Source organism: Callithrix jacchus, chromosome 17 (assembly GCF_049354715.1).
Source record: "Callithrix jacchus isolate 240 chromosome 17, calJac240_pri, whole genome shotgun sequence".
In the NCBI taxonomy this organism is placed as follows: domain Eukaryota; kingdom Metazoa; phylum Chordata; class Mammalia; order Primates; family Cebidae; genus Callithrix; species Callithrix jacchus.
The window spans coordinates 43,851,959-43,868,410 of record NC_133518.1 but is presented as its reverse complement, the minus strand read 5'-3'; the positions used below and the strand labels follow the sequence as shown (position 1 = coordinate 43,868,410).

At 45.7% G+C, this 16,452-nt stretch overlaps 1 protein-coding gene and 1 long non-coding RNA gene across 6 annotated transcripts in view; one reads left to right on the top strand and one right to left on the bottom strand.

The window, feature by feature from the left end:
- The window catches only part of CLSTN2 (calsyntenin 2), a 669,035-nt gene extending 653,324 nt beyond the window's left edge, over positions 1 to 15,711 (top strand). For all 3 annotated transcript variants that reach the window (XM_002759542.6, XM_078354097.1, XM_078354096.1), the window contains 5 exons: positions 802 to 972; positions 1,452 to 1,597; positions 1,720 to 1,843; positions 2,619 to 2,803; positions 4,518 to 15,711. In XM_002759542.6, coding sequence (XP_002759588.1) covers positions 802 to 972; positions 1,452 to 1,597; positions 1,720 to 1,843; positions 2,619 to 2,803; positions 4,518 to 4,718 — 827 coding nt within the window. In that variant the 3' untranslated portion in view covers positions 4,719 to 15,711. The remainder of the gene's footprint in view (positions 1 to 801; positions 973 to 1,451; positions 1,598 to 1,719; positions 1,844 to 2,618; positions 2,804 to 4,517) is intronic.
- LOC118148765 (uncharacterized) overlaps positions 1 to 16,452 on the bottom strand; it is a 393,523-nt gene that overhangs the window by 53,719 nt on the left and 323,352 nt on the right. The window lies entirely within an intron of this gene.

Below are 16,452 nucleotides of genomic sequence, written 5' to 3'. Positions count from 1 at the left end.
GCTTCATAAATACCAATCACCTTCTTCACATGGAATTTTAATTTGGGACTGCCCAACTCTGCCCCGCATTCAAACACTCAGAAAATTCAGAGTCATACAGTCAGGCAAGGACAACTTGACTGATCAACTTGCTAATGTGCTCCCCTTGGGAGCATCTGAATTAATTATATTAATTTAACAAATATTGATTATTGGTTGTATCACATTGACTTAATTGATTATTAATTAATGATTCAGCTCTATTTGAGCAAGTTGTAATAGTGACTACTCCATGCTAGTTCCTGGGTTAGCCACTAAGGATTCAATCATAAAAAGACAGTGCTTCCGTCCTTCAGAATCTCAGGTGGTCAAGGGGACAGACTCACTATAGCCACAGGAGAAAGCTATGAGAGCATGGTGGAAGGCCACTTTTCTCTCCCCAGATGAGGGCTGTTGTTTATTGAGCACCTACAGTGTGCTTTAGACACTGTTGTCACTCATCTCAAGACCCTGCCTTCCTGACAGATGAAGAAACGAAGTGGTAGGTAGTTCCTCTAACACTATCAGCTCCTCAGTGACAGAGCTGGTATTCAAATCACATCTTTTGGCTACAGTATTCATGCTCTTCCCCCTAGTTCATGCTACGCAACCTCAGGGCCACCTGGACATCTGAGCAGTGGACGTAGTATTTGGGATCACACAGACGCTGCTCCTGACCCAGCCTTAACCTGGGGAGCAATAACAGAGGAGGAAGATGATTAGCAAGGGCTGTTTTCTGAGCTGTTCCTCATGCCTGCATTTCCTGTGTCTGTCTTCCTACAGCGCCCAAATCAGAAGTCTTAGAGGAAATGCTTCATAACTTAGATTTCTGTGACATTTTGGTCATCGGAGGGGACTTGGACCCAAGGCAGGAGTGCTTGGAGCTCAACCACAGTGAGCTCCACCAACGACACCTGGATGCCACTAATTCTACTGCAGGCTACTCCATCTATGGTAAGGCCACGCTCAGCCCCCTTTGCCCCAAGGGTGTCCTCTTAGAATGTCCTTGTCCAGGGAGACATGAGTGAGACTACACCTGTGAAGGAGCACTGTGAACCCCCAGGGACTATCAGTTGGAAATCCTTGGCCTCAAGCATGGATTTCTAGACCCTCCTTTGGCAAGTTACTCCAGCGTCTTGGGGACTGGTCCCACATTCCCACTCCTGGGAATTCTTCTGTAGAAGCTAGATGGATGCCTTTTCTTACAATGTTTGATCTCAGCAAATGTCACAGAAACATCTAGCAGATTGAGGCAGCCTGTATGGAAAGCCTATGCATCAGTGTAATTTTGGCTCCTTAGAACTTCTGCACATTGTCTGACCAAAATAGCTTGAGCTCTTACCCTCAACAAATTTACAAGACCCACCCTGTCTCCTTCTTCTCTTCCTCCTCCTCTTCTGCCTTCTGATGACACATGTGGTCTGTTGACACAGGTGTGGGTTCCATGAGCCGCTACGAGCAGGTGCTGCATCATATCCGCTACCGCAACTGGCATCCGGCTTCCCTGGAGGCCCGGCGTTTCCGGATCAAGTGCTCAGAACTCAATGGGCGCTATACTAGCAATGAGTTCAACTTGGAGGTGAGTGGGTCTTGCCATCGTTAGGGAAGCCAAGGCTCACCCAGTCCCTTTTTCATTTCAGAACTACTGTAACTGACCCACCTGCCACTCCTGGTCAATAGCACCTCTCCTGCTCTTCCCAGGTCAGTGTCCTCCATGAAGACAGAGTCTCAGATAAGGAGCATGTCAACCACCTGATTGTGCAGCCTCCCTTCCTCCAGTCTGTCCATCATCCTGAGTCCCGGAGTAGCATCCAGCGCAGTTCAGGTAGGGCTCCTGACAGGAGGGACCCTCAGAACATGAGGTAGTCACTGTGACTCAAGACTATTCACTAAACAGGCAGTTATCCTTTAGCAACCATAGGTGCCCAGAACTGAGGGAGGGAGCCCAGCAATGGAGAAAACGTGTCCTCCCTCTGAGGCACTCACACTCCTACTAGACAGTCAATAAGTAAACAAAAAGTTACACAACAGACATAATAGTGGAGGTTGTTTGTACAAAGGGCTGGGACAAAATTTCAGGCCCAACTCAAAATCATGTCCTATATGAAGCTTTCCATGAGCCCTTTACACACACACACACACACACACACACACACACTTATGTACCATATTGCAAAATCCTCTGCCCAAATTTCTGTTTGAGCACTTGCCATATTGTGTTACCATCTGGTGGGCACTCATATGTGTTTCTACTAAACTCTACAGTGCCTGGCTCTGTGGAAGTTTCTTTATAAGTTGAAGGGTAAAGCCAGAAATAAAAGATAATTTGCATTTAATGAGCAACTATACTGCACCTATGTGGAAACACACAGATTATTTAATTTACACCTAGCAATTACTCATAAGATAGGATTTGTCATGTCCATTATAGAGGTGATGAAAGTGAAGCCCAGACAGGGTCAGGCGCTGCTCTGGAGTTCCACAGCTGGGAAGTGGTAGGGCAGACTTTGTCCTATGCATGGATGTTTCATTCATGCTCCATCACAAGACTGAGCTAGGCCTTTGTTCAATATGTCATGCGAGTTCCTTCCTTGTTCCAGTGGTTCCAAGTATTGCCACGGTGGTCATCATCATCTCCGTGTGCATGCTTGTGTTTGTCGTGGCCATGGGTGTGTACCGGGTCCGGATTGCCCACCAGCACTTCATCCAGGAGACTGAGGCTGCCAAGGAGTCTGAGATGGATTGGGATGATTCTGCACTGACTATCACAGTCAACCCCATGGAGGTGATCCTCACACAGGGCTGGGAGTTCCGGGTGGGGTGCTTCTCCCTCCACCCAGCTCAACCCTTCCTATGCTTAAAGCCGGTCCATGTCCCCTCCTTCTGGAAGCCCTGCCCCATCTAGTCCAACTCCACTGATTCTCCCTCTCTCTGAGCTCCTCTAGCCCTTTCAACCTGAACAGATCATACCTTCTACCAAATACATCCTCTGATTTACCAGGTATTAATTGCTCTTACCCCACAAACAGAACCAGAAATTTTTGTTAAAGCAAGCAAACACCACAAAGTGGCTATGCCTTGCTTCCCCCATAGTATTTAGCCAAGAGCTGACTAACACCAAGGGACTCAGTATTGAAGTTTTGATTAACTAACAGTGCAAAATTAGATGGCTTTGCTCCATACTGCCTAAAGAGTTCACTCAAAGACTCAGAACAGATTAAAACAAAAATATAGCAGCAATGCCTGCCATTTATTGAGCCCCCATTATGCCAGATACTGTATAGGATGCTCTATATATACCACCTCATTTAATCTTCCAACAACCTAGACGTCATCATCTTCATTTGCCAAGGTGGAAACCAACTAAGAAAGAAGTAACATACTCAAATTAACACCGCCAATGGTCAAATTCAAGGTTGTTTGATTCTAAAGTCCCTATCTTTCCAGTTAGCCAACAGCACCCAGAATTTATCCATGAGTGTCAGGTGAAGTCCTCTACATCACACCCTTTGCCCATGGGTCCTGGGTGTTGGTAGACACACACTTAGAAAAGGCAGGGGAAGATGATCACCCCAGCCTGGTCTTCAGTTTCCACCTCAGTTGGCCTCACACTCCAATTTCAAAGCCAGTGTGCTAATGTGGCTCAGTTTCTCCAAGCATGTACTGTAGGTACAGTGCTAAGCTCAGTGCCATAGAGACTCCATCATCTCCATCTTCAAAGAGCTGAGCTTTGAGTGTGGAAAACAAGACCACTATATCTGGAGCAGTCTGAGGACAAGGCAAGACTGTGCCTAACAAGGTCAACCTTGTGAGGTCAAAAGTCAATGAGCTTGGGTATGAAAGGCCTTCAGGACGGCAATGTTCAGAAATAAAATTTTGCTGGAATCATCCAAAAGTTGGATGGGGGAGGGGGGAATTGGACTGGAAAGAGGGATACAGCCTGAGGACACAAGTCAAAGGGTGAGCAGCAAGCATGGAAAGTGATGACCAAGACATTTGTCCTTTCCGAAGGAATATTTTTGAGGCGACACATACCTGAGTCTTTGCTTAGAAGACCTTCTGCTCCCAGGGACACTGTATGCACAGTTGGAAAAGAGACACGAGCTCTCTTTTCTCTCACTGAGAAGCAAATTGAGAAGCAAACACTTAAGGCTTAGACAACTCCATTTAAATAGGCTCCTGAAATGCCTGAAACGTTCAGTAAATGACAGATGGGATTGGCCTAAATGTCCAGCCTATCAGTTATACACAATAGTCTACCTTGAGTTCATGCCTTGGAATTTGCTGCTATTTCAGGCTTTTGCCTTGAATCTTCTAGCTTCCTTTTTACTAGAAGACTTCCCTTCCAGGAAGTCTGTCTGCAGGCTGAGGAGTTTAGCACTAAGAGAAGAAATTCCAAGGGGCCCTAAATGTTTCCTTAATCAAAGGAGAAACATAAGCTCCAAAGTGGCCTTTGCTCAGCCCCTGATGATCATTTCCTTTCTCTCCTTGATATCCAGAAACATGCGGGACCAGGGCACGGGGAAGATGAGACTGAGGGAGAAGAGGAAGAAGAAGCAGAGGAAGACATGAGCTCCAGCAGTGGCTCCGATGACAGCGAAGAGGAGGAGGAGGAGGAAGGGACGGGCAGAGGCAGACATGGGCAGAGTGGAGCCAGGCAAGCCCAGCTGGAGTGGGATGACTCCACCCTCCCCTATTAGTGTCCAGGGGTCTGCCTGGCCCACGTGTCCCTTTTGTAAACCCTGACCCAGTGTATGCCCATGTCTATCATACCTCACCTCTGATGTCTGTGACATGTCTGGGAAGGCCTTCTCCATCTTCCTGGAGCCCATCCTTTAAGCCTTCGGCACTCCCTGGGTCCCATAGGGAAGTTCCAAGAAGCCTAGCATGGCCATCAGTGGGGACTTGAGGGTAGACTTTGTCCCTTAGACCCCACTTCTGCTCTAAGCTCCCCAGCATCCTGTTTACCTGTCTGCAGAGTCTGCCTTTGCTTTTTTCTGCAGGAAAGAGGTCCACCTTTGTGTCACTCATCACCCCAGGCTCAGAGTCCCCAAGGCCCTGGGGTTCCAACTCACTGTGCGTCTCCTCCACACAGACCAGCAGGTCCTCCTATGCTTACTCCAGGTTGCTTTATACAGGGAGGGTGGTTGAACTTCACACACCTAAGGTCTTAGTGCTTAGCAGTTTAAAGGAAAGTTCTTGTAGAGGCAGAACTAAGTTTACAGGGGAAGGTACACACATATTCTCTCTCTCTCTCTCTCTCTCTCTCTCTCTCTCTCTCCTCTCTTCTCTCTCTCTCTCGCTCTCTCGCTCTCTTGTTCCTCAGCTTGGAGAACCTTTCCCTTTGCTTCTTTCTGAGGCCACATAAGCTTATAGGAAAAGTCCTAAACCAAGAATAGGTCCTCGGCCAAAAGGAGGGCCTGATCCCCCACGAGAGCTATCTGAGCCTGGCTGCCTGGGCACTTGCTGCAACCATGCAGTTGCTCTGCCAGGGACAGTCACCACACAGAACCACAGGGCCTGGGGGGCATTCCACACAGGCACTGCTCCAGGTGACAATTACCACAAGCCTAGAGCCACAAAACAGAAGGAAATGCTGATAAGATCACAGGTAGGCTTCCTGGTGGGCAGGGTGGGGGTGGCTGGGCGCCCCCCAGGACAGAGGGGACCCTGAGGTTGGCAAGGCTCTCACCACTCAGCCTCATTGTCCCTTATCTTCTGTTTTATACTATTTTCCCTCTTGAGAAAACACACGCTTTCTGGAAGTATTCGAAACACACAAGCTCCACTGAGTCTAAGATGAAAGTCTGAAATTGAACTGCAAGGAATTAGAAGCATATTTGCAATCAAGCAGCTTCTTCTTTCTTCTACTCATAAACAGATGAACACTTTGGATAGAGGGCAAATGTATCTAAAACCTAATTTCTTTCTTTTTTTGATAAGGAAATCTTTTTCATCTCCATCTTAACATGCACACCCTGTGAAGATAATTGTTTCTATAGTAACTGGTCCGTGATCTTTTGTGGCCAAGAGAATAGCAGGCAAGAATTAGGGCCGTGATCAAATTTCCACGAAGCTCTGAGAACATGTTTGTTTCAAATGTCTCAGGTTCCTCTTTGTCATCAGTGTGTACGATCTGTCTCCATCCTCCCACTTCTCCCCAAGCTCATGCCAATTGGTTTGGCACAGGCACAGAGCTGGTCCCAAGCTAAGTGGCATTCATGTTCAAAAACAAGTTCAGAATCTCAGCCTCTTCCTTGTGTCATCAAAACAGCTAAAGAAGGAGACTACTGCCAATGGCCTCTAGTATGACCTCCACCCAGTGAGGACCCATGGCAGGCCTTTTCAACTTTCTGATTCATGAGAACGATCTGGTGCAGCTTTTCCCACCTCCTAAAATGTTTTTTACATCTGTCCTTCCTTTGGATCTCACAACAATCCTGTGAAGTAACTGAGACATCTGTTGTTAGACATATTTTTGTGACGAGTAAACCAACACTTGGCGATTCAATGTTTTGCTCAGAGTCATTCAAAAGTATAGACAAGACCAGACTCCCCAAACTTCCCCTCCTGGTCCAGGATTCTACTTATAGGTATTCACCTGGCTGCATACCTACTATGTGCTAAGCATTCTACCAACAGCTGTGAGAAAAAGAAAAGCTGAATAGGATAAGTTCCTCCCCAACAGAGGGCTTTATATTTGCAGAGGGGAAATAAGCAGACCTAGAAACTACACAAGAGACAAATGAAGAGAAAGAGAAAGGGAGAGAAGTCACAGGAGAACAAAGACATGGTCACAAACTTAACTAGTGCTCTTATTTTTCCCTTCTTAGGGAAAAACACTGGAAGAAGTTGGGGTTTTATATTCATTGGATGGAAATAGACATTTCTCCTATGAATTCTCCCAACCAAATAGCCCTTTTCTATTAGACTGTCTGCACATCCACAAGGGGAAAAGCTGTAGGACTGATGACTTTTCATAGTCCCACTTAAACAACAAAAAAGTTCTTTATTTGGGCATTTAGGAGCTGCTAAATTCTCCCAAAATCATGGCAGCAAAAAGAACATTTCATATGTTTAAAACCAATTCCTTTGGAATTTGATTTTGATTTTAAATACTTAAGTCTAGTGTTTGTGAGAACTTTGCTAGGTCTTTTCAGTCTGGATGGGTAGGGAAAGTGTTCCTCATGCCCTCTGGGTGTCTTCCTTATTCACAGTTGAGAGCGCTGTTAGGGGAAATCTTTGTATGTTTTGATTTTTTTTTTTTTTTTTTTTTTGGTGGGGCAAGGTGGGTAGCAGGTAAAAGTGGCCTGTGATGAGGGCAGGAAAGATGAATAATTTGAGGAAGCATTTGGTTAGTGGACTTATTTACAGAGAAACAGTGGTGACAAAAACAATCAGAGTCATTTCCCTCAACTCTGGCTGTGAGAGGTCATTCTCTGCATGTCAGCTTCAAAGATCAGGCACTTGAATGAATCCGCTGGCTCTGCAGGCATTGGTCATATATTTAATGCCCTCCTCCTCACCATGGGTGAGAACAAGATGGAGAGGTATCCAGGTAAGCAGGGTAATGTGGTTTGCCCTCCCCAGATATTGTGATCCCAAGACAAAAGTGTCATTAATCAGTCTGGCATTTTCCATCCTCCATATGCTGGCATCCAGGAACCAAAACCCTTGAAGGCCTAGACACCCTATGACCTCTCACTCCAGTATTTTGCAGTCAGGTGGAGGCAGGCTCATGTCCAGGAAGAACTGCTGGCTGGTTTGGCCACAGCCCAGTTCATAACTTGTCTTGCCAAGTAGACAACCAGATTCCGCCTTCCTGAGCTTGAAGATGAGCTAAAACTATCAGGTGATTCAGATGACATGGAGGAGAAGATTGGAGTTGTCAAATCCCAGTGCAGAATGAGTTGCTTCAGTGGAGTAAAGCAATCAGCTAGTTGGTGGCCTGCCTTAAAAAGTACTAAATGTTTATCATCATACATTTGATCAAATGCTATAGGCCTAGCCAAGGCCCAAATTCATGGAAATACCAAGAATGTAATTTCAGTGAAATCTCTTTTCATTACCACTTTCTTTTGTTTATTTGTCGGCTGTTTTTTTTTTTTTTTTTTTTTTTTTTGACTCGGAGTCTTGCCGCTCTGTTTCCCAGGCTGGAGTACGGTGGTGCAATCTCGGCTCACTGCAACGCCTGCCTCCTGGTTTAAGTGATTCTCTTGCCTCAGCCTCCCAAGTAGCTGGGATTACAGGCACCCACCACGATGCCCTGCTACTTTTTGTATTCTTAGTAGAAACAGGTTTTCACCATGTTGCCCAGGCTGGTCTCAAACTCCTAACCTCCTCAGCTTCCCAAAATGCTGAGATTACAGGCATGAGCCTCCACACCCATCCTCATTACCACTTTCTTGAATTTTCAATCATCCTATCAAGCAGGATTTAGACCAACATCTTTGCATTTAATTAGGGCCATACCCTGTACACATGGATGATCCAGTAAGAGGGCCAGGGCTAGTGGGAAGCAATGTTCCCCATTTCTATATGTCAGATGTCACCAAACTTTATCTGTAAAGAGCCAAATAGTAAATATTTGGGTCTTTGTGAGCCATGTGGTATCTGTCACAAGTATAGTCGGCAAGTATATATCTGAGGTTCCCAAATCCATGGATTCAACCAACTTGAATCAAAGTATTTGGGAAAAAATGGACAGTTACAACTGACCTGAACATTTATAGATGTTTTTTCATTATTAGTCCTTGAACAATACAGTATAACAGCGTCTATGTAGCATTTACATTGTATTAGGAATTATAAGTAACCTGGAGATGATCTGAAGAACACAGGAAGATATGCATATGTATATGCACATACTATGCATTCCATATAAAGGAATTGAGCATCTGTGGATTTGGGTATCCAGGGGGAGTTCTGGAACAAATCGCCCACAGATACTGAGGGGTGACTGTACTCGGCTCTGCTATTATAGCATGAAAACAGCCACAGATAATACATACAAATGAATGTTTCAATAAAACTTTAGGTTCCAATAAAAATACTTTAAAACACTAAAAAGGCAGGCAATTTGAATTTATATAATTTTCATGTCATTTCTTTACCCTTTTGATTCATATTTTTAATAATTAAAAAAGATAAAAAGCTTTCTCAGCCCACAGGTCATACAAAAATTAGCAGCCAGCTAGATTTGGCCCAAGGCCGTAGTTTGCCAACCCCTCCCATCCACGCATGGAAGGCAGCCTTCCACTTCTGAGGAGACGGCAAACTGCTGTTCATCCTCTCGCCAACTACCCAGTAGTCTTTGCCTCCAAACTGAACAACAGGAAGATGCCATAGTTCTTAATTAAGCTGTTTTAAAAGCCCGTGTTCCAGGGGAAAAATAAAAAACAAAACACTTGTTATTTGCTGAATTGACAAACTCAGACAGCTATTCCACAAGAGTTGAAAGCCTTGAATCGAGGTGGCTGCCTAGTTACTGAGTGCTAACTCCATGGAGGCAAGTGTTAGGTCCCCAGGCTCAGAGCCTTCCCACCACAGCTCAGCCCATAATGATCGCCAAGCAGGAGTGTTCATTATCTCAGACTGATTGTCATTTCAGCCCTGCTCTTGCCATTGCTCTAAAAATGATCCTAAAGACTTGTGACCGTTTGAATCAATAGCAGTATCATCAGTAGAAAGCTTGACCCAGCACACTTCAAAATTAGCAGTCTTCTTGGTTCTATGACTCAATATCAGCAAGAAGAAAAAAAAAGAGGACTTCTTTTTTAATCATTCCCCCATTTAAATTAGCCAAAGAGTTTTATAAAAAAGTAGGGAAGTGGTTTTAATTCTTTCAAAGAATTTGCCAGTGAAAAGTAGATGATTTTTGGATAAGATAATGTTCAGGCCTCTGGGGGATCCCCAAAGCCTTTCACAATGTACTCTGGCAGGCTATGAATGGTACGGGATTCTGTATCAATATCAGACATTTATCGAGGCTGACAAGCAAAAGCCCTTGGCACAATTTAATTTCCACATAACCACTTTCCATTGTCCAGCTGCAGGCAAAGGAAATCAGCAATGAAAGTTTTGAAGTCTACTCCAGCACCCTCATTTCCTGTCTTTATTTCCTTTACTTTATAAATGTATTCTGTACCTGCTCTGTAGATCATGCTCTAGTTTCCCTTTCAGAACCATCTGGAAAAGGAGAGTTGACTTTACAAGGGCTGTGGATTAGGAGCCAAGCTTCACCCCATCCCAGGGAGACAAAAGGAGACAGGAGAAGTTACCTCCAGTAGGACCCCAGAAAGCAATCACTTTCCCTGTGTGCAGGCGGTTAACAGATGGGAGTCTGTGTTTGCAGCTACATTCTGTGTAATTCAGAAGACCTACACTGGCCACCTGTGATGGGCCAGGCCCTGTGCCAGCAACAGGGGACGGGAGGATGAACAAGGCACGTTTCCCTGACCACGAGAAGCTCTTGGCTGTGTGAGCTGTTGGGATGTCCCTTTGTGGTGTTGGAGGCTGTGCACACACAGTAAGGACTTTGGGGACAAAAGTTTGATGTTAGGGAGGCAGAGTAACCTGCTTTGGCAGCTACCTACCCTAAGTCAGATGGCAGGTATTATTCTGGGGGCCCTGACATGCATCACTGAGGGAGACTGAGGAGTTCTCCTGGGAAGTGGGCAATATTTCCCTGAATGTTCCTCAATTCTAATCAAGGCTGACTCAGTTCACGTAGAGATGAAAGCCAGTCACCCTGCCCACTGGGCGGAAATAACAGGGCTGACAGCTGAGATTCAGAGAAAATAAGTCAGAGGAAGTCCTTAAGTATAAACAGCAGCCAGGTGGACCTGGAAATTTAGAAAGGGTGATGCAGGTAGAGGGGCTAGCAAGAGCCAAGTCTCAAAAGGCACAGTCCAGACTGATGCAAGGGAGCCCTCCTGCAGCCCCATATCAGAGCTGAAGATCCAAGGAGGCCCACCTCCCTGAGACCTGTTGAGGGTTTACTCTTGGTGCAGAGGAGAAGGGGTTCCCTGGGCCAGCTGTGTCACCTGAGAACATGTGAGAAATGCATATTCTTGGGCTCCACCCCAGAGCTACTGAATGAACAGCTCTGGAGGCAGGCAGTCTGTGCGTTAATGAGCTCTTTGATATGCACTAAAGTTTGAGAATCACTGATGCAGAGGATGAGGAGATGTCTTGAGCTGGCATTGCAAGGAACTGTTAACTAACAAGGTGAAATCAATTACTAGTGTAGTGAGGGTGCTAAAGCAGACCACCCCATACCCCCGCACTGGGCCTCCTGGCTCCAGTTTATACTCGCTACAGCAGAGGTTTCAAGAAACCTTTGTCCTAGTCCCTATCCCTCACCTCCCCTCAGGCATGAGACAATTTCTGTCTGTCTGCCCCTTCTATCCTAGAGAGAGAGACTGCCCAGGAGAGGATGTCATGAGGTCACTCATCCCTAGGAAGACCACCTGCCAAGTTTCTGTAAGATGAGCAGCCTCTTTCAAGGGCCATATTTTGTGAAGAAACACTGAAACTGCAGCAGTGACCCTAGTCACTAAAAGAACTGCTTCCTACAGAGCCTGTATGCTGGTGGAGCCACCCAGGGCCCAGCAGAAAGTGGAAGGGGTCATTTAAGGACACTGCCAGGTTGCCGCAGCACTGCCCCATTTGTAATGAGACGGGCATGCTGCGTCACAATTCAAACACTGAATTGCTTGGGGAATGGATGGCCTTCCTCAGAATGGCAGTAACTCATTCTGGATGTTACTAAAAGTAGAAAACAAAAATCCAAAAACAAACCTATAGCCTCATCTACAATTAGAATCTGTCTGAGCCCTTTAATTTCTAATGTCTCCAAGGCTGCCAGGATTCACCAATTCCCCTTTCCCCTGAGGCCCAGCAACTACTGATTTACAGCTTAAACTCTGTGAAGGTCCACAGACCTTTGAAAGGAACTCACTGGTGCTTTGTCATTTGCACCTAACTGACTCCTCCTATGACGTAAAGTCTCCTCATATGATGGTTTTTGAGATAGGGAGTCAGAGGGCTAGGTCCCTGGGCTTTGGGGTAGAAGGACAGAGGAGGAACAGTCTAGGAAGTGGCTAGACATGTGGCTTAGGAAAACTAACACCTCTGTTGAGTTCTGAAGAACCCAGACTCTCCTGCTCAGCCTCAGAGGTCTTTCCAGAGTCCTCCTGAATGGCCCCAAGACACCCCTGTTTCTGGGGAGAAGAAAGGAGCTGGTACCTCTCAATCATTGAGGCAATGTCTTCCCAGAGGCAGGACCCCGCCCCCATGAGAATATGCAGTTGAATGATATGGTGCCTGACCAGGACCTTGGAAAACATGGCTGGGCAGGATTAGTATGGATCCCCAACTATTGTTGCCTCTGCTAATATGGCCACTTCCTCCAGGCAAGCAGACCACCAACTTAGCTACTGCAGCACCACGGGGGCCTAGCACTGCACCTGGCCCACAACGTGTGTGCCACGAATGAATTGAATTGAATCCCAGAGATCAACTGACCTCACTGAAGGGACTGGGTCTGAAAAATTAAGATGCCCCAATGAAGAAAGCCTCCTCCATTTTCCTTCTTGGTTTGTGAGTCAAGGACCTTTGTAAGATCAGATTGACAAAGAATGGAAGTGCGGTGAACATAGGATGCTCATGGGAGAAAACAGGAGCAGGGGTAGATGTGCCTGGGTGAGGCCTGCTTGCTCCACCCTCGAGGTCAGGGGCAGCATCCCGACTGAGAAAAATTCCTAATTTGTGAATGACCCAGCCCTGTACTGCTCTCCAGTTCCTTATATCAGATTTACTGCATAGGAGATTCATCAACATGAAGCTCAATTCCCAGTAGACTAATGAAAAGAGGGCAACAGATTTGAGAAGAGCCGAAATGCAGACAGTGTGTATTAATCACAGACAACAGAAACATGTTAACTTTAGTGTCTGTTTGCATTTATCTTGAAATGAAAATGCATCTCTGTTACCTGGACCCTTTTAACTGCGCATTTCAGAACAGAAATGGGACATATGTTGGGTCTTTTTCCCCAGCAGAAGAAGCTATCAGAGAAATGAGCCCACAGTTAGTCTGTGTGCAGAAACAATCAACCCACAGGTCTCAGCTGCAGACTCTAGCACCTCTGCAGAAACAGCAGGCAAAAGGATGAGGTGGCAGCATCTGCCCTTCAGAAGGATTCATAAGAGCCTCTGTTAGAGGGCCTTGCCTATGGGTAACGAATGTGAATATAATGTGCTCATCCATCCCTGTAGGCAAAAGGGCATTTAACCTGGCCAACATGGAACACCCACATCTGGAGCCCATGCCCACCCACCTCCAGCTCTTCTATGTGGCTGCAAGTGCCGCAGCTGATGTGTGGGATTCAGAAGAGGTCTGCCCATGTTCACTAGCCAAACTTCAAACTTCAGTTGGTTTGGAAGGGTGATGCAGGTAGAGGGGCATCTCAGATTTATAGCCAAAGGTTTTTTGTTTTTGTTTTTTTGGCAGGTTGTAGGGGGAGCAAGAAAGTTAGATTTGAAAGTCAGGGCTGATCACTCAAAAAGTAAGATAGGAGATATTGAGGGGAAAAAGTGACTCATAGTTGGAGAGGAAACAGGAGAGTGGGCAGGAATGACAGTGCCAGGAACAACCCCCTCCCCTAGAAAGCCAAAGCATTGCTCTGTATTTAAAGATGCATTCAACTTTGCAAAAACTTCTGGGTAAGTCTGGCCATGTGACCACAGAGGCAGTCAAATCAATTGCTTCCAAAGTCAGAGCTTTTTGAAGGTGATCAGTTCTTAATTGAACTAGTCATGATAATCAATCTACCTGGTTGCATCAAGCCTGACCTCAGTGGCTTCCAGAAACAGTTGTTGATGCCCTGAATTGGACAGGGTGGCTAGGAGGTGGAAGAAAATGAGTTGGTGAGTTTAGAAAAGAAATTGCATGTAGAAGTTGTTTGCTCTCAAAGAAATCTGTAGGTGTTCGAGCTGGGTTTGTTATGTTATTGGCAGGGACATGATAATGTTGGTAAGGAAGAAAGTCAGAATGATTTGCTATAGGGGTATTTGGAAAAACTGAGTACTAAATATAAATTAGCAGAGATGAGTAGGCTACAGACAGCCGATTATATATGTGTGTGTGTGTGTGCATATATGTGTGCATATATAGACACACATCCCAAAGCCATATAAATATCTATGATACAGAAACAAGAATAATGTCAAAAGTCAAAAGTCCCAACATATTTTAAATCCTTAGACACACTGGTTGGGATGTTACATGTTTTTCTCGTTGTTTGCCATTAGCTCTCAAAGCAGTGGGAACAGTGCCTGGCACATAATAGGAGTTTGGTAAACATTTGGAGATTGAAGACCCAGCTTGTCACTACTTCATAGAGACTCACTAGTATGACTATACCCCAAACTGAATGAGCCACAGAGAAACACATCAGCCGCAGTCCTTCTTAGCTGAGGAGAAGCCTCTGTGAATCCACAGATTCCAGGCACTATGCAGTTGGCCGCAGACACAGGGTCTGGCTCCCTAGTCGTGAGAATGAGGGAATGCTGCACACAGTAGGTTTGCGGGAACCCCCAACAGCTGTTTCTACAAGCTAAAGTAGCTTCTCTCTACCATCGTCTAAACCTGTACCTTGTATTTACTTTTGTCTACACCATTGCCCAAATACTTCATAAAATGCTGTTGAATTTGTCACCTCCAGGCATGACTTTGTAACCAAATGTAAAATTTCTGGGTTCAGCCAGTCTGAAGAGTCTAATAATTTCTTCTCTCAGCCTTTCCCTTCTCCCTTGTCGGGCGCTGCCACCACCCTTTAGAAGCCTTGGACACTGTTTATTCTTAGCTGCTCAACCTCAATGTGTGTGGGAAAGGCCTGAGAGAGAGAGGGGCACATTTTCTCTCGTCCAGAGTCTCTGTGGTGCCGACAGAGCAGAGAGAGGAGGGGGAGCAGCCTTCAATCACTGCTACTGCCTGGGCCATTACTGCCAGTCTAGCGGGTGTCGCCCGCAGTGGATGCTTTGCCTCCAGGGGTGGACCAGTGTGTACCTGACATGTATCAGACTTCTGAGCTCTTCAAGCTGCCTCAAAGAATGAATCTTTTTAGCCTAGGAGATGGGTTTATTTGATAAATATACTATTGTGTCTGAGTCTGAAACAATGCAAACTTCAGAGTATCTCATTAGGACCGTATGAATTTATAGAAAACTGAATCTAATTTCAGAAAAGCGCATCATCTTCTCAGTGAACAAGGTTGCCCAGCCACAGAGGATCAGAGAAAATGCCCTTTCCCCTTCCCACTCCTTTTCTCAGAATCCTCTCTCAGGCCTAATTGAGCTGTCACATCCAATTCAGACTGACACAGAGTGAGGGGCGCTGAGAGGGGCGCTATGTATATAAAGATATAGGAAGAAAATAAGAACCATCACGGGAATCTGTTGGGCTTCTCCCCATGACTGTGATCTTACCCACATTTGAACCACAAACTTTAAATTTATAACAATTACGATTCTTGCAGTTTTCAAGTAATTTGTTAAATGCCTATTCAACACAGACAGATTTTTATTTTCAGCTGTGGCTTGTAAATGCCTACAAACTGATTCATGTTGGTGGTCATTAGGACACTTTCTGTGAATTGGTGAATAAATATGATATTAGAATTTCACAGTAAAGATGACCTCTGAGAGTTTTATTGTCCACACTATTTGATAAGGTGAGATACCAAGAATTGCTCTGGCTGCATCAATATTCTTTGGGGCTCTGTCCTAAATCCATGCTTGGGGAAGAGAGGTGGGTGGGATGTGAAGCTGGTGACATGGCAAGCTGGCCCCTATCTGGCTTCAGTCAGGGAACTTTGTTACACCCAGAGCCAAATTTGGCAGCACAGTTATTGGAGACGGATGCAAAGATGATCCTTATAACACTCGGCATTTATTCAGCACTTACAAAGTGCTGCAGCTCTACATGTATGATCTTAACCCCCGAGGTAGGTTGTTCTTACTATTAAATGTGGAAAAGATGAGACTCAGAGGAGTCAGGGGCCCTGCATAAAGGCAACAGAATTGGACACTTCCCTGTCTCTTTCCTCCTGCCGCTTCTGCTCCCTCCTGCTCCTCCAGCAGACCCTAGTCCTGCTGGCCTGCCCTAACACCCAGATGCCCCCCCTGAGTCCCCCTTCCCCCAAAACCCACTGAAGATGGGCTCCCTTCACCATCCAGAGCTGGCAGAGATCCAGAGCACTTCCCTAGGATTCTGCAAGCTGTGGTTACTGCAGCCTTTGTCTTGTTTTGTATTGGGCCAACCCAAAAGTTAAGCCCTATCCTTTGCTTGAATTCCTCAGGGGAGTAGGGAAAATTCAAAGCATTCTTACAAGTGTTGGGGTCATGAGGAGAAGTCGCTTTGCATGGAATGTG